The sequence below is a fragment of the Microtus ochrogaster genome, chromosome 5, assembly GCF_000317375.1.
Source record: "Microtus ochrogaster isolate Prairie Vole_2 chromosome 5, MicOch1.0, whole genome shotgun sequence".
NCBI lineage: Eukaryota > Metazoa > Chordata > Mammalia > Rodentia > Cricetidae > Microtus > Microtus ochrogaster.
The window spans coordinates 83,577,235-83,603,143 of record NC_022012.1 but is presented as its reverse complement, the minus strand read 5'-3'; the positions used below and the strand labels follow the sequence as shown (position 1 = coordinate 83,603,143).

The following is a 25,909-nucleotide window of genomic DNA, read 5'->3' as shown; positions in this document are numbered from 1 at the left end:
TCTCTCTCTCTCTCTCTCTCTCTCTCTCTCTCTCTCTCTGTGTGTGTGTGTGTGTGTGTGTGTGTGTGTGTATTTATTTTTATTTGGGGGGAAATAAGGTTTCATAGCCCAGGTTGGCCTTAAATTTGCTTGTAGCTGAGAAACCTTGAACTAATGATCCTCCTGCCTCTGCCTCCCAAGACCTGGGACTTCAGAAGTGTGCCACCAGGCCTGTCTTTAAGTCCCTTACGTCCCTTCTAATTAAGTAAACCCACTCCCTTTCATTTCTCTGTGGGGGTTGTACACCTGTACTCTGGCGAGCATGTGGGAATCAGAGGTGACTTTCAGGAGTCAGTCCTCTCCTTCTAGCATGTGGCTTCCAGGAGTTAACTCAGGTTGTCAAGCTTGGCGACAAGCCCTATCACCCACTAAGCCATCTTGCCAGCCCTGGCTTCCCCTTTTTAAACTTGCTGTTTTCATTGACTTCTCTAGGTTTCCTGTAGCATAATTTGTACTTTTGGTTTGGCAGATTGTTTCTTTGTGGCGCTAGTTAACTCTCTTGGATCCCTCTGAATTGCCTTTGAGTTGGGAACCTAGAGACATAACTATATTCAGACACAAGACGTTCTTTTTTAATTAATTTATTTTTATTTTATGTGGATTGGTGTTTTTCCGGCATGTATGTCTGTGTGAGGGTGTCAGATCCCCTAGAACTGTAGTTACAGACAGTTGTGAGCTGCTATGTGGGTGCTGGGAATTGAACCCGGGTCCTCTGGAAGAGAAGTCAGTGCTTTTAACCACTGAGCCATCTCTCAGTCCTTCAAAACCATCCTAGAATCTATTTACTTGTAAATTTTGTTCATTCTAGTTTGATCCCTCAAAAAAAAAATTCAAATCTTTAAATCTTAGTTTTCCATGAAGTTTTCCATACTTCCATACTTTCCATACGTAAGGGACTTAAAGACAGGCCTGGTGGCACACTTCTGAAGTCATTTCCAGTGACTGTCTCTCGCAGTACTGTAAATTCTCATGCTCCATAGAATTTAGCATTGAGGTATTTGTCCCCATGTCCTGCTCCATGATGTTAAGGACATTCATATTGCTGATCTGGCTTGGAACATCCTGAAACAATCAGTTTGCCAAATGACTGTCAGCCCTGCCTTCCCATTCATTTGACACCAGTAATTCTTCATCTGAAGATGTCCTTTGTTGGGTCCACTCATGTGTCCATCTTCCTCTTTTTGGTGGTGTGTAATTAAAATAGACACGCCATACATATAAATTGCTGGCATGCTTCTGCTGTGAGTGTATGGGATGGGGCTGAGGCTTTCCTGTGGGAACCAGCTGGGCTGTGAGAGAGAGCACACAGAGAAACATGAACCTGAGTGGCAAGTGCTTCCACCCATAGCAGGACTCCATTGGGGTGAAACCCATGCTGGCTGCATCAGAATCATCCCCAGGGTTTTGTCCCTCTCTTTCTCTCTCATGTTTAAACTGTGAACACCAAGATGCCAGGAGCATCTGTTGAACACTTTGCATTCCTCTTGGGCAAGCCATAAATATGTCACCCTCCATCACAGTGAGTCTTAGAGTTCGGTGGGGTTCCCTGGTCTCTCACAGTAGGACAGCTGTTTAGTGACTAGAATCTGGGACCTGGGGCTCCCTGCTTCTGAGAGTCATTGAGTTTTAGACTTGAGTTCGGCTTCAGTGTGTTTACAAGTGGAATTCTGAGGACATAGTTTAGTGGTAGAGTTCAGCAGGTGAGAGGCCTGGGGTCAGTCCCTGACAAAGAAATTTTAAAAAAGAAAAAACAAAACAGTAGAATGCTAGTTGCCAGGGCCTGGGATGAGGGGAAATGGAAGCCGAGTCTGGAAATGGATACACAGCTGTATGAATATACTCACTGCCATGGTGTTCTAGCTTAAAAATAGGTTAAAATGGTATGTTGTATGCTGTGTGTGTTTTACCATAAAAAAGTAAAAGAGGATCTTTTCATAAGTAGAAAAACAGACAAGCTATAAAAACTTTTCAGTTTTCATTTCAACATCATTTTAAGATTATAAGAACTTTGCTTGATTTTTTTAAATTTCATGCCTATGAACATTTTATACTCCTTTAATAAATTTGCTTCTGTACTAATATCTGTGGTATGACTCCTGGCTCTGATGTCTCCACCCGCTACTGCTGGGGTTTGCACACTTATGTACTAAAGTCTGGCCTTCTCTTCTGTCTTCTCTTTTGAAACAGACCTTGCTTCCAGGACTTGCTGGACCCTCTGGGGAGGTGGTTAAGCCCACAACAGGTGTGGCGTCCTCATCTACCAGTGGAAGTGCTGACAAGGTCTATGCTCACCAGATGGTCCGCACAGACTCCCGGGACCAGAAGCTCGATGCCTTTTTGCAGCCTGTGAGCAGGGCTCTGGCCAGCCAGCCCCAGGACCCTGTCCAAGGGGACAGGACAGAGGGCTCTCCTGAAGATGCCATGCGGAGAGACGAGGAGATGGTTGAGCTTCCAGCCCCTGCTGACGCAGCTGCCACGAGTCAGAACTTGGAGAAGGACGCAGTACAAGAGGTTTCGGAAGAGGCACAGAAAGCAGCACCCACTTGCAGTCCAGGCAACCCCAGGTGTGGCCCCTTGTTCCTCACTACAGTTATCTTACAGCAGGGTCTCCACAAGCAGATGGACAGGGCTGTGGCCTTGTATTCTGTCTGCATTTGATGGTGGCTCACATGCTTTCCTGTGAGAGTTCTTAAACGTCCATGGTTTTAAGTGTTAGTAACGCATCAGAAAGAGCACAGGTGCAGCTTTTGTTTTTAATAAAGCATTTTGACAAACCCTTGACACCCAATGTGACTGGAGAGAAAAGCCTAAAACTGCTCTTCCATCCTCGCCACAGCTGCTGGTGCTCCTCTCAGAAGCCGCCCAGTTACAGAATTCCCATGGAGGTTCCCAGATACTGATCCCACTGAGCCTATGAGGTAGTGACCTAGTGCTCAATTCAGAATCACTTGCCCGAGGTGCATGCTCTCCTAGAGGTGCTATCGGGAACTCTGGCGCTGAAGTGAGCATTGCACTCAGACGGACTGCTGAACTCCACTTTGTTCATTCCTGCATTGTCCTGCCAAGACAGCTAGCTGGCTCCTAAGGAAGCTTTTCCAGAGAATAAAATGTTGCAAGTATTTTCCAAGCATGGATACTTTATATGTATTATCTTATTTAATGTTCTTACCCTGCCAAAGAAATAATTCCATTTGTTTATCGTTTGGGAAACTAAGTGTTATTTATCATAGAGCAGTCAGAAAATGTTAAAGCAAAAATAGGGTTCTGTTCCTCCTGCTGAAAGCCTTCCCAGGGCTTCCCATTGCAGGCAGAATGACAGCCTAACCCTCATTTGCTGGCTTTTCCCTCCTCCTCCTCGCAGTACTGTCACCCATGATTCTTGTGGCTGTCCTGGACCAGCTGAGTTTAGATCCTTCCACTGCCCTTGGTGTTCCTCAACCTGGAACTCTGGGTCTTGTCACTCATATCTCAGTTCACATGTCACCTTTTCCCAAAGGCATTCTGTCTTAGTTACTTTTCTGTTGGTATGAAGAGACACCATGACCAAGGCAACTTATAATTTTAATTAGGGGCTTACTTACAATTCAGAGGGTTAGTCCATGATCATTATAGCAGGAAGTGTGGCAGTAGGCAGGCAGCAGGCATGGTGCTAGAGCAGTAGCTGAGAGTTTATTCCCATCTACAAGTTGGAGATGAAGTGAGAGAGACTGGGCCTCAGTGGGCTTTGAAACCTCAGAGCCCAGCCCCAGTGACACACCTCTTCCAATAAGGCCATATCTCTCAATCTTCCCAAACAAGTCTACCAACTGGAGACCAGGTATTCAAATATGTGAGCCTATGGGGTCATTCTCACTCAAACCACCACATTGTCCATTCAGACAAAAATTCTGTTCCCTCTTACATCCTATCAGTCCGTTATGTGACCCTGACCTTGTACTTTCTTACTAGCATCCACTACTACTAAAACTTTCCTTAGACTAGAAAGAAGGTTCAGGAGTTAAGAGCACTGGCATTTCTTATAGATGACCCAGTTTATGGATGACCCATGATTCTTAGCACCTAGAACATCCACCATGTCATAGGTGTCTGTAGCTCCACTCCCAGGGAATCCAGTGCCCTCTCTGACCTCTATAGGCATCAAGAATTCATCTGGTGTACAGACATACATGCAGACAAAACAGCCATAAACATAAAATAGCTTTTTAATTAAGCATTTAAAATTGGACTTTAAAAGTCTTTTTCTGTTGCTAACTTTCCCACTAGAAAGCGAGCATGAGGGCTTTCCCTAAGAGTGCACTCACTGCTCTGTATAGCTGGTGCGGATCAGTGTCACGTGGGTAGACAGACAGATGGATCTTGGAATCATGAATGAGTGGGGCTTGGCAAGGTCAGTTTACTTGCTGAAGGCCCTTGAGATCTGAGGGTTGTCAGAGAAGTAGCATGACACAGGACAGCCGCTGACGTGCCACGGCACAGAGAAGCTGCTCCTTTCTCTGAAGTTCAGCACATACACTGAGTTAAAGAATAAAATGGAGCTGGACAGTGGTGGTGCACGCCTTTAATTCCCAGCACTCGAGAGGCAGGAGGATCTCTGAGTTCGAGCACGGCCAGGGCTCCACAGAGAAACCCTATCTCGGGAAACTAAAAATAAATGAACCGGAAGGATGACGACCTGTCGGTTCTTCCCTTTCACTGCAGAAAGAGGCACCGGGACGATTCTGATGTGGAGATGATGGAAGATGACTCCCGGAAGGAGATGACAGCTGCGTGTTACCCCCGGAGGAGGATCATTAACCTCACCAGTGTTTTGAGTCTCCAGGAGGAAATTAACGAGCGAGGCCATGAGAGTACGTAAGTGCTGAGATCTGTGTGGCACTCGGGGTTTTGGAAATGCAGAGAGCGCTCGTGCTGTCAGGCAGGTTGTTTTCCTTACACAGAGGACAGTTCTCAAGGGGAAGAGGAGGGCTTTAAGCAGGATTAACTGGCATTCCTAGTAACGAAAGGGATTAGCACAGTGGTCATTGCAATTGTTTCTACTTTGTTTCTGCTTTTACTAAAAGCAGCATCGTAGCTGGGCGGTGGTGGCGCACGCCTTTAATCCCAGCACGTGGGAGGCAGAGGCAGGCGGATCTCTGTGAGTTGGAGACCAGCCTGGTCTTACAGAGCTAGTTCCAGGACAGGCTCCAAAGCCACAGGGAAACCCTGTCTCGGGAAAAAAAAAAAAAAAAAGCAGCATCGTGAATGAGCAGCAAAGTGTTTATCCTGTCAGATGCGGTGTGCTTAGGTGAGAGTTGACAGGTCACACCGCTGGAGTTCACCCTGAGCTCCTTTTCAACCATGAGACCTCACACTGACTGAGCTGTTCTGTGCCTCAGAATAAGAGATTGATTTATCCTAGAATATCACCGACTGATTAGAAATAACCAGTAAGACACTTGTTAAGAAGATGGGTATTTTTATAGCCTGAAGGCCGATAAGTCCCTGTTACCCTCATAAACAGCTTTTGAGAGTAGTTGAGTACCAGACTTCATCCTGGTCCCTGTTACTAGAAAAGAAGCCAAAAGGTTTCTGTTTTCATCTGTTGTACATAAATCCTTAAGGGCCTGCAAGATGGCTCCTTGGGTAAAAGCACCAGACTTAATCTGACTTTGATACTTGGGACCCACATGGTTGAAAGAGAAAACCAACTCCTCTCCTGACAGTTGTCCTCTGTCCTCCACGTATGTGCTGTGATGCATGCACGACCACCCCACACACAAATAAATGAAGAAAGGCATGAAAACAAATCAATTTCAGTATTATAAATTATGTAATATAAATTATGATCATCTGCATTGTTACTTTGTGTTTTGTTTTGTTTTGAGTCAGTTTCACCATTTTGTTCAGGCCTAGAACTCAGTTTGTAACCCACGCTAATCTCAGTTCTGCTTCTGCCTACAAGGTCCTAGATTATAGGCATCTGCCACCACATTGGCCTCCTGGATTACTTTTTGAAAAGATCATATAGCTCAGGAGGAAGTTAGCACCATTCCCACTAACCCTGAACCCTCTGAAGTAGCCGCTGAGTCGGCCTCTTCCATTTAGTCTGAGCCAACACAGGAAGACCTGAACTTTCCTTTCATACATTGCTCCATGTCTGTCTGTCTGTCTGTCTGTCTCCTCCACCCTACGCTTCTCTTGTGCTGTCCATGTTACATGTGATGCACATCTTCCTGTGACTAGGCTCCTGCCCGTTGTGCGTGTTGCCAGTTGGCTCCTGATTTCTGTTTCCATGAAATGTGCTGTGGTTGCGCTTTCCTGTGTGTTACTTTCCCAGCTGGGAGCTTAAAGCAGTTTTAAATCACATAAGAAGGGCGGGCCGCTGTATGGCTTCTTCAGCACTTCTCCTCACAGTTGTTTGTAGATATTCTCCCTCAGTCTTGGAGGTCAGTAAAGATCATTTCAGTGATGTTTTTGACAAATAAACTGTTCAGTTCAGGGTAAAATCAGCCTGTATCAAGTGGTCAGATTTTTTAGTCTTGCTAAGGCCAAGATGATGACTCTAAGTGACCTAAAATATATATATATCCACGCATGCTAACTTAATTCTCAGATAGTCTCTGGAGAGGGCACATGCCTCCACCTCCTCTAATAGAGCGGATGAAGAGATGAGGAAAGGAAAAATGTTACATGGAATATCTGAACAGTTTAAAACTGTCCTGGTGTGGTCGTCCTTGCATTTAGTCCCTACCATTGTAAAAACAGAGGCAGGAGAATCACTTCAGCCTAGGAATTCAAGGCTAATCTGGACAACACAGTAGGACTTGATGTCTAAAACAAAATAAAGCACAGCAAAGATGAACAGCCAAGCACAGTGAGTTGGCACTGGCAATGGCCTTTGTGGGTAGGCTCACTTAATATTTATTTACTTATTTATTTTGGTTTTTTTCAAGACAGGGTTTCTCTCTAGCTTTGGAGCCTGTCCTGGAACTAGTTCTTGTAGACCAGGCTGGCCTCGAACTCACAGAGATCTGCCTGCCTCTTCATTTAATATTTAAATGCAAAATTGGATCAGTGCATTGTTCTTTGGTAAACAGTCAGTCTTGGATCAGATGCTGACACTATTGACCTAGGGTCACAGGTGTGCCACATATCAGCTAATTATTTGTAACATGATATAAGTTAATTACTTTGTGCAGTGTGTTGCACCATATGTGGAATGGTAGATGAGATGAATGGGGTTGCACAGATTGTTTAATGAACCTTGCTGTTTTATCAGGCAGAATGACAGAAACCCTGTGCGCCAGAGAATGGCAAATAAACAATATCCCACCTCACCTGCTGATACCTGAGAGGCGAGGCCTCGGCTCTAGGATTCTCCTTAGCTTAGCTTTATCTGTTGGTGCTGAGAATGTGTTAAGACCCATGGTCTCAGATTTGAATTGGGGTGTATGGTTTAGCTTTGATATAAAAGAAGGATTTTATCTATTTTGGTCTTTGCATAATGGAGGAAAAACTATAGAGAAACTTTCTGTGTCTGGAGGAGCATTTTGGATGGGGTAAAATACAGGTCCTTAAGTTCTGTGAAAAGGCCATGTGCTGGGCCAGCTGACATGGATTCCGTCTTCCTGCTGACTGGGTCACACTTCAGTGGCTGGAGATGGTTTGAGAGGCCATGAGTACTCCTCTTAGGAACTCTGTGGCCTCCTTTCAAGGGATCTTATTGCTCTTTCTCCTCCAGTAGTTTATTAGTCTAGATTATTTGATGCTCTCCAGCTTTAAAAGTAATCATTTCCACCTATATAGAACATCCTGTAAACATACGGAGTTCCCAGTAGAACAGGGTAGGAGATGTGCGTGTCTGGGGGTGGGGGGCTTTATCCCATTACATGAAGAAAGCAAGCTTCTTTATGGGGCATAATTTGCAGAACCTACAGAACAGTGAATCCTCACAGATACATCAGCAACAGCCATGACAAAACAGTGAACACTTGGTATAGGAGGTCCTTCTGTATTTGTATTGCTTTTGTTGGTTATTAAAGAAACTGCCTTGGCCTAGTTGATAGGGCGGAACTCAGGTAGGCAGGGAAGGCAGAACAGAATTCTGGGAGGAAGAAATCATAGACAGACAGACACCATGAATCTCTGGCCTGAGATGGATGTAGGTTAGAATCTTGCCAGTAAGCCACAGTCACGTAGTGATATACAGATTTAATAGAAATGGGTTAATCAAGATGTGAGAGTTAACCAATAAGAGGCTAGAGCTAATGGGCCAGGCATTAATTTCTTTCTTTTTTTTTTTTTTTAAAGATTTATTTATTATGTATTCAGTATTCTGTCTGCATGCCAGAAGGGGGCACCAGATCTCATTACAGATGGTTGTGAGCCACCATGTGGTTGCTGGGAATTGAACTCAGGACCTTTCAAAGAGCAGACAGTGCTCTTAACCACTGAGCCATCACAGACAGGGTTTCTCCGTAGCTTTTTGGTTCTTGTCCTGGAACTAGCTCTTGTAGACCAGGCTGGCCTTGAACTCACAGAGATCCGCCTGCCTCTGCCTCCTGCGAGCTGGTATTAAAGGCATGCGCCACCACAGCCCAGCCAGCAGTAATTTAATTAATACAATTTCTGTGTGGTTATTTTGGGTATAAGCTAGCTGGGTGACCGGGACGACAGGCATCCCGCCGGCTGGGTGTAAGCCAGTCTGGGACTGGACACGGCCCGCTTCTCCTTACAACAAACACTCACAGATACATCAACAACAGCTGTGACAAGTTGAATTCATTCTCTCAAATTCACTTTTATTTTTCAAAACTCCAGATTGACAGTTGTTTTTCCTTGGTGTATTGTAGGTCTCCTTTTTTCTGATTTCTACTGTTGAAAATTCAGCCATGAATCAAATATTTAATACCCATGGTAATCTCCCTTTTCTTCCTGAGTGTATGTAAGTGCTCTTTAGTTCCCACTCCCCAGTCAGCCCTTGCATATTGTTGGGAGTATTGAGGGAGGTGATGTTTGGTTTGGGGGTTTTCATTCTTTATTTTGGGGGTTTATTTGCATTTCCTAGAACCGGGGCTTGACATTTCTCATCTCTCTGGGATACCGTTGAGTGTTTCCAGATATTAACTCCACCCCCCACCCCATCCCCCCTTTAGACTTAAGTTTTTTCTCATTGCTGCTTAAGCTGCCCTCACATCTTCTCTTTGCCTCTCTGGACTGTGTTGTGAGAATCTCTTTAGGTCCACTGACATTGTGTGATCTGTTGCCTGCCTTTTTCTCAGCGTAATCATTTTCAGGGTTCTGAAGTCCTGCTGGGTTCTTCCCAGTTCCCTGGATATTTGCAGTGTCCTGCAGCTAGGTGAGAGCTTCATCCTTGAGGGTGCGAGTGTATTCGTGTTCTCTGCTAGTGTTTCAGTCTCCAGGTCTGCTGTGCTTGTTTAAGATTCTGAAACTTGGTTCCCTGTCTCTCTTTTATAATATATATCACACTCCACACGCACAGAGCTGCTAGTTACTCGGACTTTTCCTTGGGGATTACTTGAAGCCTGTTATTAGTTTAAACCAATATCTCCATTTGGGTTCTCAGACAGTCTGTCTGTCATCATTCCTGCCTATAAAAACATGTGAGGGGGCTGGAGAGATGGCTCAGTGGTTAAGAGCATTGCCTACTCTTCCAAAGGTCCTGAGTTCAATTCCCGGCAACCACATGGTGGCTCACAACCATCTGTAATGAGATCTGGTGCCCTCTTCCGGCCAGCAGACATACACACAGACAGAATATTGTATACATAATAAATAAATAAATATTAAAAAAAAACATGTGAGGATGAGATTATGGCTGTACACTCTGGTTGTCAGGGGTTTTGCTTTGGTTGGTTTTTTCTTTTTCTTTACTGCTAACACAAAAGGCATCAGGTGGTTGGAGAATGGACACAGGTATCGCTTCCCTCTGTGTGCAGGGTGCAGATCTTAGAATTCCAGCTCCAGCTATGGACTAATGTTAGTTTCTCAGACTCCCGATTTCAAACCATTCTTTTTTAAAATAATTCATTTTTATTTTATGTGCATTGATGTGTTTTGTCTGCATGTATGTCTGTATGAGGGTCAGATCTTGGAGCTGCAGACAGTTGTGAATTTCCATGTGGTGCTGGGAATTGAACCAGGGTCCTCTGGAAGAGCAATCAGTGCTCCTAACCACTGAGCCATCTCTCCAGCCCCTTCAAACCGTTCTTATCTGTTCTCCTTTTCACGCTGTTAGAGCCCATGAAAGCTGAAGGTTCCAATTCTGGACGAGCCTTCCACTCCTCCTTCATTTCTTAATCTTTTAGCAACTCCTCCTTATATCTTTAGAGGTAAATTGTATGGTTTCTTACAGCAGGAGACCTAGTTGAGGCATCTTTGCTTGTGTGGGCCTTAGGGTGTGAAGAGCTGTTCAGAAGGATTCCATTACTTACATGGTTTCTGTTTTGTGTTCTAGCTCTCCGGGAGATGCTCCGTAACCATTCCTTTGTGGGCTGTGTGAATCCTCAGTGGGCCTTGGCACAGCACCAGACCAAGCTATACCTCCTCAATACTACCAAACTCAGGTAAATCTGGTGAAAGCACCAGAACCACCAGAAGAGTAGTCTCTGGGGACAGGCACCAGTGCTGGGTGGGGGTGGGGGAGCAGGTAAAATGACTGAAAAGGATAGATAGATGATAGATAGATAGATAGATAGATAGATAGATAGATAGATAGATAGATAGATAGATAGATATGGCCTTGAGAGACACAGACGTGAATACAGATCCAGGGTCGACGTTTTCCATTTCCATGTCAGGAATTGTCTTTTCCATACGGTGTCTCTTGTGTCTTGACCTATAGATTAGACTAGTAAAACTGAATGTCACTAGTATTTTGTAGGGAGAAATGGCTAGAGATGCCCATCCTTGGGCTCAGCACTCAGTAGACATTGGCAAAAAACCAGGTGTTTAGGGCTTTGTGCTGTTAGAGATCTGGTGTCTCTTAGGTGCAACAGGGAGAAAAGAGAAGGAAGCCCATGCCTCTTGGCGCTGGGGATTCAACACAGGCTTGTATTCAAGCCACCAGTCACTATATAGGAAAGGCAATCCCAGTAGTGCCATTAGCCTTATTCACACCTGGTGACATTCTTATTGTTTCCAGGGACATTAGAATCCATTGCGTCTAGAGCCTGTGTAAGTGTATTCTCAAATAGGTGATGTCTATGGGAGGACGCTGCTGCCTGTGTCCGCTGGGCATCACTTATCTACTCCAGGACCCCATTCTAAGCCTTTCTGTGACCTCAGTGCTTCCTGTCTTACAAGTGGAACAGACACTGCACTGCATGACTTGGTGCGTGGGCTAAAAGGCTATTTGCCTTCTCTGATCTAGAAACAGCCCCAATCTCAAAACTCCCCCCTGGCACAGGTCCCTTTTCCAGAATTCAGGGTCATTCTTCTTAGGTTGGAGCCTTTTTGGCATAGTGCTAAGTTTCACTGCTCTTTGACTTGTTTGATGTGTTAGCTTCTTTTCTCATTTCTGTGACCAAACACATAGCGAGAAACAACATAAGGGAAGGGTTATCTGGGCTGCATTTTGATGCAGTCTCCCATGATGGGGAAGGTGGGGAAGGTGTTGTAGTGAGACCTGCTCCTGGCTGCCACAACAAGAGTGTGAGACAGCTGGGCACATGACCTCAGCAGTCCAGAAACAGTGTCCTTACAGCCTTGGTCTGCCAGCTGCACCCCATGTTGAAGTGCCATGAGCTGGGCTATGGGGAACTCTTCGCTCCCTGCTTTGGCTTTTCTAGCACATGAGAGTGTATGACCTGCATGTCTCTACAGCTCACCTGTGTTTGACTTCTTTCATCGCACGGTAGCAGCCACGCTAGTACCAGAATTGCAGCTTCTTACTGACGTCCTTAATCTGAGGTCCAAAATCCATCCACAGTGATTTCCTAAAGTAGAAAATGCCACATGACAGTATGGAAACTAGAAAAACAATTAGCCTTGTGTCTTCTTTCAAGACATGATCATTTACCTGTGTTCAGTCCTGTCTCATCCCCTAATATTTAGCCTTCCTGTTCTCCTTTCTACATGCTGTACCCACATGTACTGTGTTTATATCTTTATGCTACAGGCTGGGATTTGCATATGAGGAAGAACATGATTTTTATTAGTAATTCAGTATACATACTTAGTTGCTATTCTTGGACTATTGTCAGCCAGTGGAACACACTAACTCAAATATCAGTGCATTTCCAGACGTGGGGCAGACACCTAGAATCCCAGCACTTGGCAGGTATAGGGAAACAAGGATTGTGAGTTCCAGATTGGGCTGGCTACATGGCAAGATCTTTTATCCCACCCCCAAAAAAATCAGTGCAGTGTAATTCCGTCCATTTCTCATGAAAAAGGGAAAACTGCCCTTTCTATATGTTCCATATACTTTTTTCCCATATAACTGTTTCTGTGGTGCTGAGGATGAAACCCAGGCCTTCATGAGCTAGGCAAGCACTGCGCCCTATGGTGTTGATTGTCCCGCACTACCGTCTCGCCAGCAAGAACGACGCGGCACAATCAGGATCCTTCTGCAGAAAAGCTTTTTGCGTCTTGAGAGGGAGAGCATAAGCTTACAGAGCGAAGACCTCAAAGGTCAAAAACCCGGCCCTTATATAGCTTAACAGTCCTCGCCTCGGACGTGTCAAACTCTGACTGGCTGCAGCCTGTCAAACCCTATGACACCACAGGAGAGGCAAAAAGCAAGGGATGGAAAGTTACTATGTGCATGCGCACTGGCTTGACAAGGTAAACTGTCATTTACCATGCACATGCGCACTGGCTTGATTACGGTGGTGGTGCTGATGGTCAGCACCATCTTGCAATGGAGTATGTGGGAACGGCTCCCCACAGTTGATGGTGGACTGCCTGCCAGAAGGTGAGCTCTAAGGCTCTTTGTTAACGGGGGAAGGGAAGTAGACAGTGTGTTAGGTGTTATTGCAGGCGTCTGAAACCCTTACAGCACTAGAGAGGAGAAGGTGAGCCAGACTGTGTTTGAACTTGTTCAGGAGGGATGGCTGCAGAGTCCCGGCAGGAATCATGTTAGGAATCCCCTGCTTTACATAGACCTTCCTAGCCAGGTCCACAGCCAGTCAGCAGCATCTTTGTCCCATTTTGTCCTTGTGGCTCGGCCCTCAAGCATAGATTTATTTTTCTTAAAGTCTTTCATTTTTATTTTCAGTGAAGAACTGTTCTACCAGATACTCATTTATGACTTTGCCAACTTTGGTGTTCTGAGGTTATCGGTAAGTTTTTTTCCTCCTCACTTCTGAAATGATAGCTGCTGGTTGTTTCTCAGAATATGAGCTATACAGTGACTTCCTCCTTGGCAAATGTAAACTTTCCAAAGTTTAAGGGTTTCTGTGCCGTATGATTTGCAATGCACTGAAGTTTTTTCTTTCTTTCTTTCTTTCTTTCTTTCTTTCTTTCTTTCTTTCTCTCTTCCTCTCTTCCTCTCTTCCTCTCTTCCTCTCTTCCTCTCTTCCTCTCTTCCTCTCTTTCTCTCTTTCTCTCTTTCTTTCTTTCTTTCTTTCTTTCTTTCTTTCTTGTTGAATCTTTTCAGATTATAGCCAGCTTAAACAAATGCTTCTCGCTATAAAGTTACTACATATTTACTTACAATTAAAAGGAGAAATTTTCACTAAAACTATGGCCAGAACGGGGATGGGGGTGTGTGTTTGCTTTTCTTTACTTTGTGTTACTGTAGTAAGCACATACACTGAACTTTAACAATATCAAGAAGGTATTGGTGCCAAGTTTTAATTTAGCCTTTGGAAGTTTGATTAAGATTGTATTGTATCTGTAGAAATTTTTGAGAAAAATTTTATTAGATTAATGTTTCACTTTTTTATGGTGCTGTACCTGGCAGCTTAATAGCTTCAGTGTCTAATGTTTATTGCCAGACTACAGAAATGCCATGAATTTTGTACATAGATGTTGTATCTTGCAGCTTTGCTAACCTCAGCTAGTTTGGTGCTTATATATAGTCTGTTTTTCTACATGAATGGTTATAATGTTGGGAGTGAAGGCTTAAAGCCAGTTTGGATGCTCACCATTTTCTTGATGGCTTTAATCTGAGCTAATAGGAGTGGCAAGAATGGAAACTCTTCTCTTTGTTGCAATCTTGGGGAAGTAGTCAGACTTTTGTTGTTGAATTATGTTAGTAGCTGGGAGAGAGGTTTTTGTGGGTACCCTTAGGAAGTTGGGGAAATACTCTTCAGTTTTTTAAAATTTAGTAATAGATATGAAAATTTTTCAAATGCTTTTTCTTCCTTTAAGATAAGCTTTTTTAATTTTTAGACTATTAATGTAGTGAAATGCATTGACTAGTTTGCATGTGTTAAACCAACCTTGCACTCCTGGGATAAATCCTGCTCGGTTATGTGTTGCCAGATTTCATTTCCTCAAGTTGTATTTATAAGTTTCTTTTTAATCTGTGTTCATGAGTGTTACTATTTTGTTTTGTATTTATGTGGTTTTAGCAGAGGATAATGTTGACCTCAAAGATGAGTCTGTAAGCTCTCCTTTGCCGTTTTTCTGAAGGCATTCTGTAGAGTTGTTATTATTTACTCATTGTTTAGAACAATCTGGGCTTAAAGATTCCATGATAGGAAATTCTTAGAGATTTAGGTTATTACTCAGAGTTGTTCAGGTTGTCTCTTCCTTGCTTTGTGTGGGTGCTCAGTTTGGGTGCATGTGTGTGCATGTGTGTAGGGCCAGAGGAGTATCAGGTTTATTCCCCAGGATCTATCCCTTCGTCTTGGTTTTTGTCACTGCTTTGTTTGTAAAGGTCTTAGTCTCTTGCTAGGACCTGAAGCTTTCTGAGTAGGCTGGACTGTCTATTTAGATCTGCATCATTTAGCATCTAGTCTCTTGGAGGTTTTCCAGAAATCTGTTACTGATTTCTACTTTAATTCTAGCTTGGTTGAAGAACATTCATGGGTGTGTTCACACTTACTGAGACTTGTTTCATGCCTGAAGCACGAGTTCGTATTTATGTTATTTGCGCACCTGAATCTACATTCTTACCTTGCCAGGCGTGTTCTATAGATGCCATATCTCTTGTGCTCATTGTGGTGCATGTCAACTCTCCATAACGATTTCCTGTCTGCTTGTGCTGCTGTTAATAGGATATTGAAGCCTGCATTGTTGAGCGGGCATTCTGTCTCTGTTGGTGCTTTTATATCTGAACTGAGTTTGGTCTGTTCAAACTGAAGCTTCCCACTGAATCCCTATGTTGTGGCTTCTTCCCAGGAACCAGCACCACTCTTTGACCTCGCCATGCTGGCCTTAGACAGTCCTGAAAGTGGCTGGACAGAGGAAGATGGCCCGAAGGAAGGACTTGCAGAATACATTGTTGAGTTTCTGAAGAAGAAAGCTGAGATGCTTGCAGACTATTTCTCTTTGGAAATTGATGAGGTGGGGCAGCTATCTGCATGCCTTTGAGCTTTATTCAGATAAGGGTCAAGTTCCTTGGCCGGAACTAAAAGGCTGGCCTCCCCTCAGAAGCAGCATGTGTGACATTCTCTCCAGTCCCCGTTTGCACTTGAGATGATAAAACCAAACTCATCCATCATGCTGTTCCTAGTCCCTGGGTGACGGAAAGCTGAATCCCAGTCCTGACAGGCCACATGGAGAATGAAACTATGCCACCTGCTTCATTTCTCCCCCTTCCCCTTGTTCTTTGGGGCTTCCTGTCCTGACATTTCTGAGCAGATCCAGAAGGAAAAGTTGTTCCTGATTAAAGGCCCGTGTCCATCTTACAACCTGCACCCACTACAGGCTTGGAGAAACACAAGAGGAATGAACCTATCAGCCGCGATGCCATTATGTCTTACTCTCCCTTTTTGTCCCCCTCCCCAAGCAGGAAGGGAACCTGATTGGATTACCCCTTCTGATTGACAACTATGTTCCCCCTTTGGAGGGACTGCCTCTCTTCATCCTTCGACTGGCCACAGAGGTATTTAACAGCAGATGCTAAGCAGTGTTTGCCTGCATGTGTGTGTCTGTGTCATGTCTGTCTGTCTGTCTGTGTCTGTGAGCTGGAGGTAGAGTACCTTCATTTGGAACTGAAAGGATAACAAAACAAAGTAGCTGAGAGCCCCATCAGCCCAAACCATAGTCATCCCAGTCAAGTGTCAGTGCTGCAAGTCACATTTCTTTTTGCCTGTTAGGGCTGTGGTATTTATTTACTTATTTATTTTGATTGTATTTTTTTATTTATTTTTATTTATGTGCATTGGTGTTTTGCCTGCATATATGTCTGTATAAAAGTGTTAGATCTTGAAGTTACAGACAGGAGTGAACTGTCATGTGGGTGCTGGGAATTGAACCTGGGTCCTTTAGGAAGAGCAGTCAATGCTCTTAACCACTGAACCATTTCTCCAGCTCAGGTCTGAGATATTTAGACACAAAATGTTAAAGCACGCATTAAATGCTTTTCTTGTATTGAATTCTGTGAATCAGGTAAATTGGGATGAAGAGAAGGAATGTTTTGAAAGCCTCAGTAAGGAATGTGCAATGTTTTACTCCATTCGGAAGCAGTATATACTGGAGGAGTCAGCCCTCTCAGGCCAGCAGGTACTGTGGTAATTAATGCACGTTGGCATCCAGGACTGGGGTGGGTTTCATGTACCTTTAGGATATGGGATTTAAATAATCTCTATAAATAAAGTCCTACAGTTTTGCTTTATATGACAGAGTTCAAACAACAGCCCCCAACTTTTTTTTTAACTCAGGAATTTGCATATGGCTTTGAACTTTGGATGTTCCTGCTTCAGCCTCCTAAGTGCTGGTTATTAGGCATGTAGCAGTACACCCATCTCTTTACAATGGCCAGCTTTTATTCATAAACTTTACTTCATTCTGTTGGACTAGAACATAGCCTCCAGAATGATCCAAGAGCCTGACAGATACCCAAGTGTTACCCATGACACTTTCATATTTCAGAGGAAGGCAGAGTCAAGACTTTCTGAGAATCAGGGGCTAGCCACTGTAGTGCATAGCTACTTAGTGGTGGTGAACATGCTGTCCCCTCATCAGGACCCCTGGTGTGCTCCAGTTCCCATGCTTTACAGTGGTGGAACAGAAGTTAGCCCTGGTTCCTGCGGAGACCCCAAGAATTCTCTCACCCTGGTGGGGAAGTGGACACACAAACTGTTCTAAGTTTATTTGATAGGAACCAGACAGCAGACGGAAAAGAACACATACATGGGGCAGCCAAGGCTTACACGGAGAGGAGCCACGCTGAGGCAGGTTTATCCTCCTTGGAGTGTCAGAGCAGCGCCACTTTAAGACACTCCACGTTTGCTGTCGAGTTACGATCCAGGAACCAGGCTCGGAAATGTTAGATCCACCGCGGTGGAAACAAAAATGTAGGCAGTGGTCCCTCAAGTTTCTTTTCTTCACGAACTTTGCTTCTTCTGCTCAGACCTGTGGGATCCTCAAGACTGTTCTGCAGAAGCCCCATTACACACACCACTAAGACCCTTCCAGGCCCAGTGCCTATCATGTCAGTGGGAAAGCCAGTATGTGGGGAGATAAATGCATTTTATGTGTTTTCCAGAGTGACATGCCTGGCTCTACCCCAAAGCCCTGGAAGTGGACTGTGGAACACATTATCTATAAAGCCTTCCGCTCACACCTTCTACCTCCGAAGCATTTCACAGAGGATGGAAATGTCCTGCAACTCGCCAACCTGCCAGATCTGTACAAAGTCTTTGAGAGGTGTTAAATATGGCCGTAGCCACCTTAGTGACTGTGCATCCACTGTTCAAGACGAAGCACATTCTACAGATGAGGAAGCCACAGGGCAGCTGGTGTGCTCCAGGGTTTCCAGTGCTCACTGCTCATGCTTTGTATCCCAGCGTTGTTGCTATAACTTAATGTTAAAAATTCTCATTTGCCTTCATGTGTGGATTGACTGCAAATAAACTCATGTGTGTCTTGCTTGATGTGATTTTTTTTTTTTTTTTGGTGTGTAACTTCACATTGGAAACTATCTAAGATGATTTCACCTAGTATATACTGGGTTGTGTTGAAGACTCAAAAAAGCCCTAGGCACCTCAGAAGGCATTTTTACACACTCTTAAAAAATCTCTTGAAGTTTTCTGAAACCATGCTATAATGTTTTTGTTCTGGAAATTTATTATCAGATACCCTAAGTTGCATTAGTTGAAATTCCTTTTAAAGGAAGCTCTAAAACAGCAACTTTTGAGAAATCCATGTCTTGGGTTCCCTGCACATCTCCTCCCTCAGTGCCCATCCCTTAATAAACTCCAGCTTTGCTTTAAAAAAAAAAAAAAAAAAAAGTCCTAAAGATATGGTGATACACGCCTTGATGCCAGCACGTGGAGGCAGAAGCAAGTGGATCTGTGTGCTTGAGGCGAGCTTGGTCTACATACTAAGTTCCAGGTCAATGGAGACTGCACTGCAGAGCAAGACCCTGCTTCACAAAGTCCTGATGATCTTGTCAACTTGACTGGGTTTAGAGTACCTAGGAAAGACACTTTGGTGTGTCTGTGACAGTGCTTCCGGAGCAAATAATTGGTTGGGGAAGACACCCTCTAAGTGGGCAGCAAGAGCAACTTCCAGTAGTCCAGATACCAGAAAAAGTGTACACCTGTCTCTATCCTTCACTGACTCTGCCATCAGACTCTGAAATTCTTCAGCCTTCCAAGGTGGACACAATACCAAGACTCCTCTCTAGGGATCTCCTAGGCTTTTGATGCCTGATTGGGTCTACTAAGGCATCCAGCCTTATGAACTGAGCAGCTACCAAGTTTTCTACCCTCCAACTTGCAGACAGCCAACCTTGTGCTGCTCAATCCTTTCTCTGTAAATCCCTTTTATACATCCCATGAATTCTGTTTCTGTAAGAACCTGTCTAAAAGTTACTGGTATGGGCAACCAAGGGATACTGCTACGATAAGCTTGTCACATGGTTTATAAGCTTTAAACAGGTGTACAAGAGGAATGCAGAGGGGGCTGGAGAGATGGCTCAGCGGTTAAGAGCATAGCCTGATCTTCCAAAGGTCCTGAGTTCAGTTCCCAGCAACCACATGGTGGCCTGCAGGCAGACACAATACTGTATACATAATAAATAAATCTTTAAAAAAAAAAAAAAAGAGGAATGCAGAAAAGTTTGAAGTTCCAGGCTGGGGAGCTCTGGAATACTGTAATCAAAACTTCATGGGTGAGTCTGGTGGGAATTAGAAGACATGCAGCCAGTGGGGACATGGCTCACGTGGTTTGAGAAGGGAACAAAGACTAGTGGGATCTAGGCTATTCTGATTTGCATTCTGGCAAAGACCTGGCTATCTTTTCTGGTGTCCTTAAGTAAGACTGAATTCAAAGGTAATGGATTAAGTTATTTGGCAGAGACAGTTTCAAGTCAGCTTAACCTTTGGGTGGTGGTTTGGTTATCACTGTGTTTATTGAGGTTGATAATGACATTTCAAGCAGAAAGATGAGAACTATGCGGTCAACTGCGAGAAAACATGAACAGAGTGTGAGCATGTTTAGAGTTGCAGAAAAGGAGCGTGCAGACAGAGTATCTGTAATTGTTAGAGATGAACATAGCTAGAGACCTTACGCTTTGTACTGGGCACTGGCAAATGTGCCCTGAGGGTCCACTCAATGAAACTCCTACATGATGATATCCAAGACTTGAAAAGTGTGAACAGAATGCCAAGTAAAAGGCTCCCTGCTTGAGAACCATCTGCCAAATCCTGCCCATAAATTCTTCCACACCTTTCCTGTCATGGGCGATACTCTTAAACCGTGAGCCAAGATAAATCCATCCAATGTCGGGTATTTGGTCAACAGTAAGAAAAGATAGTTACTAATGCAATATATTAATAGCGTTGGTATTGACTGGAGAAAGCTTGAGCTGAGACTCTTACTGTTCGTAGTCAAGGCTAATTTATTATTAGGGACAAAATTTAAAGCATTCTTGCCCAGTATTTTAAACTAGCCCCCTTAGTGGCTCTGAATATATTTCTAGGTGTTCTTATTTGGAGGATTCTGGGGAAGCAAAAGAGACACTGACTTCAGCTACTATTTTGCCCCTCTGGCTTTATCTTTTCCCTCCAGAGTCATTCTGTTTTGGAGTTACTTTGGAATTGAGGAATAACAGGACCGGTGCCTCCCAAAGTAACATTCATAGCACAGATTATCCCTCAAAATGAGAAAGTACTGCCAAGGTCAAGGCTGCACCTCGGAGTGGGAAATGATGTCAATGGAAACCATAGAGAGATGTCACCAGCACTTCTCCAGAGCCTTTCATGGGACCTGGACTTAATTACCAGTCAGACCACTGGCCTGCCAACATCAGCAGTGCATACCCCAATTGTCTCCTTTCCTCCCTCCTTCACACCATAACACTTGGAAAATTAATTTGGGATTCCAGAACTGGTATCTGTTCTTACCAACACGGTCACAGGAAGTGAATCTTTGCCTTCACTGCTTAACTGTGGTGACTTGCTGGGGAAGGTGGTCAAATCTAGTCCACTGGGAGTTGGCAAGGGCTCTAAAACCAGTATTACTAAAACCAGTAATAAGGATAGAGCTCTTCTTCAATGCCCAGATAAGCTACTAAGGTCAACCCTGCCTCAGAAAAATATAGCACTCGGCCCAAGGACTGATGCCTCAGGGTTTAAAGTAAAGCACAGACCACAGGAAGCAATGAAGAAGGTTCCAGGGGAAACAACATATCATGAAGAAATAGAGCCATTTCAATTGGAAAAAACTAAAGTAACAAGGGCTAGGGCCAGGGCTTCTCAGGAGAGTCTCAGTACCCAGGATGGGTACCTTCTCCATGTGAAGGGTTGGATCACTGAAGTGTAGCATCCCTGCCCACCCACACACCTGTAGTTCCTGTTAGGACGTGCACAGGGCGCTCTCAGCTCAGGACAGTTTCCATACCCTAAAAATGAAGGGCTAGTGACTAAAGAAGGGAACAACTATCACTCACTTTTTAGTTAACTTTATTATCTAGTTCCAAGTCTAGATTTATTAAGAGGCTTTGATTCATTAGACTTCCTCAATATAGTTTCTTTGTAAACACTTTGAGCTACAATAATTATTCTCATGAAACCACCTTGATCCTGACAAAAGAGAATCACAAACCCTGTGAAGTGGCTATGGTAGGGGAGGGAGATATCTTGAACTGGTCTCTTTAAAGATGAAATGCAAGTTCTTAGGCATGTTTATTCTAGAGCCAGGCAATGAATGGAATCCCAGCACCCAAAAGGCCCAAGGATGACAACTATGAGGTGGAGGCCAACCTGGGCTACATAGATGCTGTCTCTCAAAAAACTTAAAAAGTTCTATGTTCTGGATTATCTCGTCTTGAGAAAAGAAGAAGGCAAGACAGGACTGTACATGGTTGCCATGATTTGTCCTAAAAAGCTTCAGTAACAATGACTGTGTTCGCCAATCCTGGTTGGCAGACGGTGTGTTTAATAGTTCTTCAGGCAGATTCCCTACCTGCCTGTACTGTCCCTCCCTCACCCCTCAAGCTTGTCTGAGGTTTCATTTCACAAATCAGCAGCAGATGAAACTACAAGGAACAGCACAGTGGATACAGAGACTAAGGACCCTACTCTTAATCTTAAGAGTAAAAGTCTAGACTTCCTCTGCCCCATGCAATCAAGTTTAATATACACTCCCCATATCTTTTCTAACATTTTTATATAAATTTAAATATCTTACAAAAAAAGGCCTTTTTTTCTCCAAACAAATTTGATCGAAACACAGACTCCCCACCCCTGAATACTTCCTCACTGAATTATAAATGCTCTGGGAGAAGAGTAGGAATCTTGGCCACTCGGTCTCTGAGGCTTGGATCACACCGTGGAGAAGGCACTTGTGTTTTGAGGTCTCCAGCAAGTGTCTCAGCACTCAGAACGGCCATCCTCCAGACACACACCACAGCCTCCCGTGTACCCAGTCAACGAGGCAGCTGGAGGAGGATGTTGAGAAAACATGATTCTAGGATGTTGAAAATTAAAAATAAAACAGCACAGACTAGTTCTCACGCTAGAAGTGAACTACAAACAAAATCCAAATTCATGACAATTAGACCTGCTTCATTCTCATAAATTATAAAATACAAAGGTGGCTGTTTAATGACAAGACTCAAACAGTACTCGAAAAACTTTGTGTCAATATACAAAGAGTCAGTATCTCTGGGCAGGGCCCTCGGAGCAGCACCCAGGCGGAAGGTCCGTCCCCTACTGCTGGGCTAGAAGGGCCGTCCTGTTGGCCTTCATCTTCTCCAGCCGCTTTGCCAGGTGGCTATTGGTCATCTCCATCTCCTCGATTTTGTCCAGTGCTGTCCGTAGCTGGAGACAAAGAGCACAGTCACTTTATATGGCCAGGGAAAGCCCAACATCCTTTCCTGTCTCTGCTAAAAATGGCAGCCATGTCTGGGGTCCTCAAACAGCTGCCACCCTTCTCCAGGCAGCTAGAGGCCTAAACCGTGGTGCTGAGGATTGTTTAAAACACAAAATAAAATGTGTAAAAGCTGTAGAAAACCCAAATCTGAAGCAAAACCCAAAAATAAATTATTTTTTTCCTGCCTTACCAAAAAAAGTCAATGGCAGCCACTGTGCAGGTCCAAAGCTTGTGTGAAGGTCAAGCAGCTCTAGGTTTCTTCACCAGTTCTTTTGGGTTTTGGTTATTTGACACAGGGTCGCATTGTGCATCCATGGCTGGCCTAGACCTCACTATGTAGACCAGGCTGCCCTCAAACTAACAGAGAACCGCCTGCCTCCGCATCCCAAGTGCTGGGATTAAAGGCGTGCGCCACCACACTTGACTGACATTCATTGTGAATTCCCCACAGAACTTCTTTCAGGAGCACGCATGCCAACACAGTACCTCTCGCTGCAGCTTCCTCTTTTCTGCTTTCAGCTCATCTTCGATTTTCTCTGCATTCTCAGCGGCAGTTCTGTAGCGCAGCACCTGGCCCTCGAGCCGGCTGACCTGGGAATAGGAGCACACAGGCCACTAGGGTTTGCCACTGCTCGCCATCCAAGAGGAAACTCAGAGGCTGAGGATTCATTCTGAATTAAGAAAAATCAGGTTTGATCAAGGAAGACCACCTGAGAAATCTCCGGTAGAAACAGATAGCCCAGATGTCTGAGCTCTTGTTTTGTTTTTTAAAAGGAGGGAAGTGCTATGGGACAATGGTCTGTATCTTGTCACTTATATTTTAAATAAATGCTGATTGGTCAGTAGCCAGGCAGGAAGTATAGGCGGGACAACCAGACAGGAAGTAGAAGCAGGGCAATGAGAACAAGAGAATTCAGGAAAGAGGAAAGCTTAGTCAGCAGTTGTGACCCAGACACAGAAGAAGCGAGATCTGGATAGCCCAGATGTCTGAGTTCTACATCCAAACTCAGTTCAAAGACTGCTGCCTGAGAAAAATCAAGCCTCACAGGATACTCCAGTTATGACTTGATTATAATTCTAAATTTTTTTTAGGCCCCATAAGATTATCAGTGCTTCCAACCAGCAGGAAGTAGCCTGGAAAACTGCACCCACATTTCCAAAAAATGGAATATGGATATTTTCCTTTGTTTAGAATATTGGTTATAAGTTGTTATGGATAATGGTCAGGAGAAAAGCTAAACAAAGGATATTAGAGCCGGGCGATGGTGGCGCACGCCTTTAATCCCAGCACTCGGGAGGCAGAGGCAGGCAGATCTCTGTGAGTTCAAGACCAGCCTGGTCTACAGAGCTAGTTCCAGGACAGGCTCCAAAGCCACAGAGAAACCCTGTCTCGAAAAACCAAAATAAATAAATAAATAAATAAAACAAAGGATGTTAGATTCAGAGTTTTTGTTTTGTTTTTTTAAAGGGGGGAGTACTGTGGGACAATGGTTTGTACCCTGTCAATTGTATTTTAATAAAATGCTGACTGGCCAGTAGCCAGGCAGTAAGTATAGGTGGGGCAACAAGAACAGGAGAATTCTGGGAAGAGGAAGGCTCATTTCCACAGTTGTGACCTAGCCAGAGAAGCAATGCTGAATAAGGTACTGAGCCACATGGCTAACACAGACAAGAATAATGGACTAATATAAGTTGTAAGACTTAATAAGAAGTCTGAGCTACTAGCCCAATCAGTTTATAACTAATATAGACCTCTGTGTGATTTCTTTGGGACTTAACGATTGCAAGAACTGGGCAGGACAGAAACCTCAGTAAACAAAATTGATACAAGGTAAAGTCATCTGAGAAGAGGGAGCGTCAACTGAGAAAATGTCGGTAAGATACAGCTGTAGGCTGTAGGCAAGCCTATTATAGGGCATTTCCTCTCTCTCCTCTCTCTTCTCTCCTCTCTCTCTCTCTCTCTCTCTCTCTTTCTGATCAAGACAGGGTTTCTCTGTATAGTCCTGGCTGTCCTGGAACTTACTCTGTAGACCAGGCTGTCCTCAGAAATCTACCTGCCTCCGACTCCTGGGTTCTGGAATTAAAAGGTGTTTACCACCAGTGACCAGCTGGGCATTTTTCTTAATTAGTGATTGATTGGGAGGGGTCCAGCCCATTGTGGGTGATTCCATCCCTGGGCAATCGGTCCTGGTTTCTATAAGAAAGCAGGCTAAACAAACCATGAAGAACAAGCCAGTAAGCAGCACTCCTTATGGCCTCTGCATCCGGTTTTCTGCCCTGTCTGAGTTCCTGCCCTCACTGCTTTGATGATGACCTGTCTATGGAAATGTGAGAAAATAAACCCTTCCCTTCCCAATTTTCTTTTGGTCTTGGTGTTTCAGCACAGCAATAGAAATCCTAACAAGGAAAAGATAAGAAAACAACATGTGGGCAAAGGTTGTCCACTGCCATGTGGGTCCTGGGGATCAAACTCTGCTGTGCCATCCTGATGCCTAGTCCTCTGTCTTTAGAACAGAAATAAAGCTGAATTACGGCAACTGTATGCAGAGCTTTTGAAGAGACAGAGCCACCAGGGCCACCCACAGAAATTCAAAGGTCTAGCCACTTTGATGCAAGAGGTTGAGACATTTGGTAGCATTTAATGGCATCTGAATCATTTGGCGCCTCACAGAAATACTTACACTTTGTTCCAAGGTGGTTATGTCCTGTTCTGCTTTGGAAAGCTTGAATTTGTATTCACTAATTTGTCTATTGGCATCTCCTAAAACAGAAGATAAGAATGAATTACACTGATTTCCAGAGATGACGTTGTGAAGTAGCATACAGAGGACATATAGTTCAGGTTCTAGACTCTGTACTGCAAGAAGCTCCTGCACCTCTGGGCAGTGTCCCTGAGACCAAGAGTTAGAAGCAAAGTTCTTCTTTCCCTCTAGATCAGTGGGTTCTTAACCTGTGGACCGCGACCTCTTTTGAGGTCACATATCAGATACTTATATTATGATTCACAGCAGTAGCAAAATTACAGTGATGAAGTAGCCACAACATGAGGAAGTGTATTAAAGGGTCACAGCGGGTCTGCTCTAGATGCATGTGAACAGAGTGTTGAGAAAGGAAGCTCACAGGGTGGCAATGGTCCCTGCAGCTTCTGGGCCCCCTGCATCTCTGAACCCAGCCCTGTGCCTTCCAGCTCCCAGGCAGTGTTTCTGCTCTCTCACACTCTGATTCAGCTCTTGAGCAGTCCCAGTAAGATGCACTCATTTCCATGACTCTAGAGAACTGTAGCATCCTCTTATAACAACTATGCTCTGTAATACTGTTTGTGTGTGTAAAGAGAGGTCCTGCTTTAGTATTCGTAAATCTATGGACCTAGCCAAATGCTTTGCAGTGTATGCTTCAATAAAGCTGAGACAAATGCTTTTTTTTCTTTCTTTCTTTC

General features: G+C 44.2%; 2 protein-coding genes across 9 annotated transcripts in view; one reads left to right on the top strand and one right to left on the bottom strand.

The window, feature by feature from the left end:
• Nucleotides 1-18,029, top strand: part of Mlh1 (mutL homolog 1) — a 40,626-nt gene extending 22,597 nt beyond the window's left edge. For both annotated transcript variants that reach the window (XM_005348013.2, XM_026779425.1), the window contains exons 12-19: nucleotides 2,227-2,603; nucleotides 4,738-4,886; nucleotides 10,496-10,604; nucleotides 13,259-13,322; nucleotides 15,331-15,495; nucleotides 15,944-16,036; nucleotides 16,543-16,656; nucleotides 17,642-18,029. In XM_005348013.2, the coding sequence (XP_005348070.1) occupies nucleotides 2,227-2,603; nucleotides 4,738-4,886; nucleotides 10,496-10,604; nucleotides 13,259-13,322; nucleotides 15,331-15,495; nucleotides 15,944-16,036; nucleotides 16,543-16,656; nucleotides 17,642-17,809 (1,239 nt within the window). In that variant the 3' untranslated portion in view covers nucleotides 17,810-18,029. The remainder of the gene's footprint in view (nucleotides 1-2,226; nucleotides 2,604-4,737; nucleotides 4,887-10,495; nucleotides 10,605-13,258; nucleotides 13,323-15,330; nucleotides 15,496-15,943; nucleotides 16,037-16,542; nucleotides 16,657-17,641) is intronic.
• Nucleotides 18,030-21,758: 3,729 nt separating this feature from the next.
• Nucleotides 21,759-25,909, bottom strand: part of Lrrfip2 (LRR binding FLII interacting protein 2) — a 104,846-nt gene continuing 100,695 nt past the window's right edge. For all 7 annotated transcript variants that reach the window (XM_026779008.1, XM_026779004.1, XM_026779005.1 and 4 more), the window contains 3 exons: nucleotides 25,155-25,234; nucleotides 22,960-23,064; nucleotides 21,759-22,421 (listed from right to left, as the gene is read on the bottom strand). In XM_026779008.1, coding sequence (XP_026634809.1) covers nucleotides 22,311-22,421; nucleotides 22,960-23,064; nucleotides 25,155-25,234 — 296 coding nt within the window. In that variant the 3' untranslated portion in view covers nucleotides 21,759-22,310. The remainder of the gene's footprint in view (nucleotides 22,422-22,959; nucleotides 23,065-25,154; nucleotides 25,235-25,909) is intronic.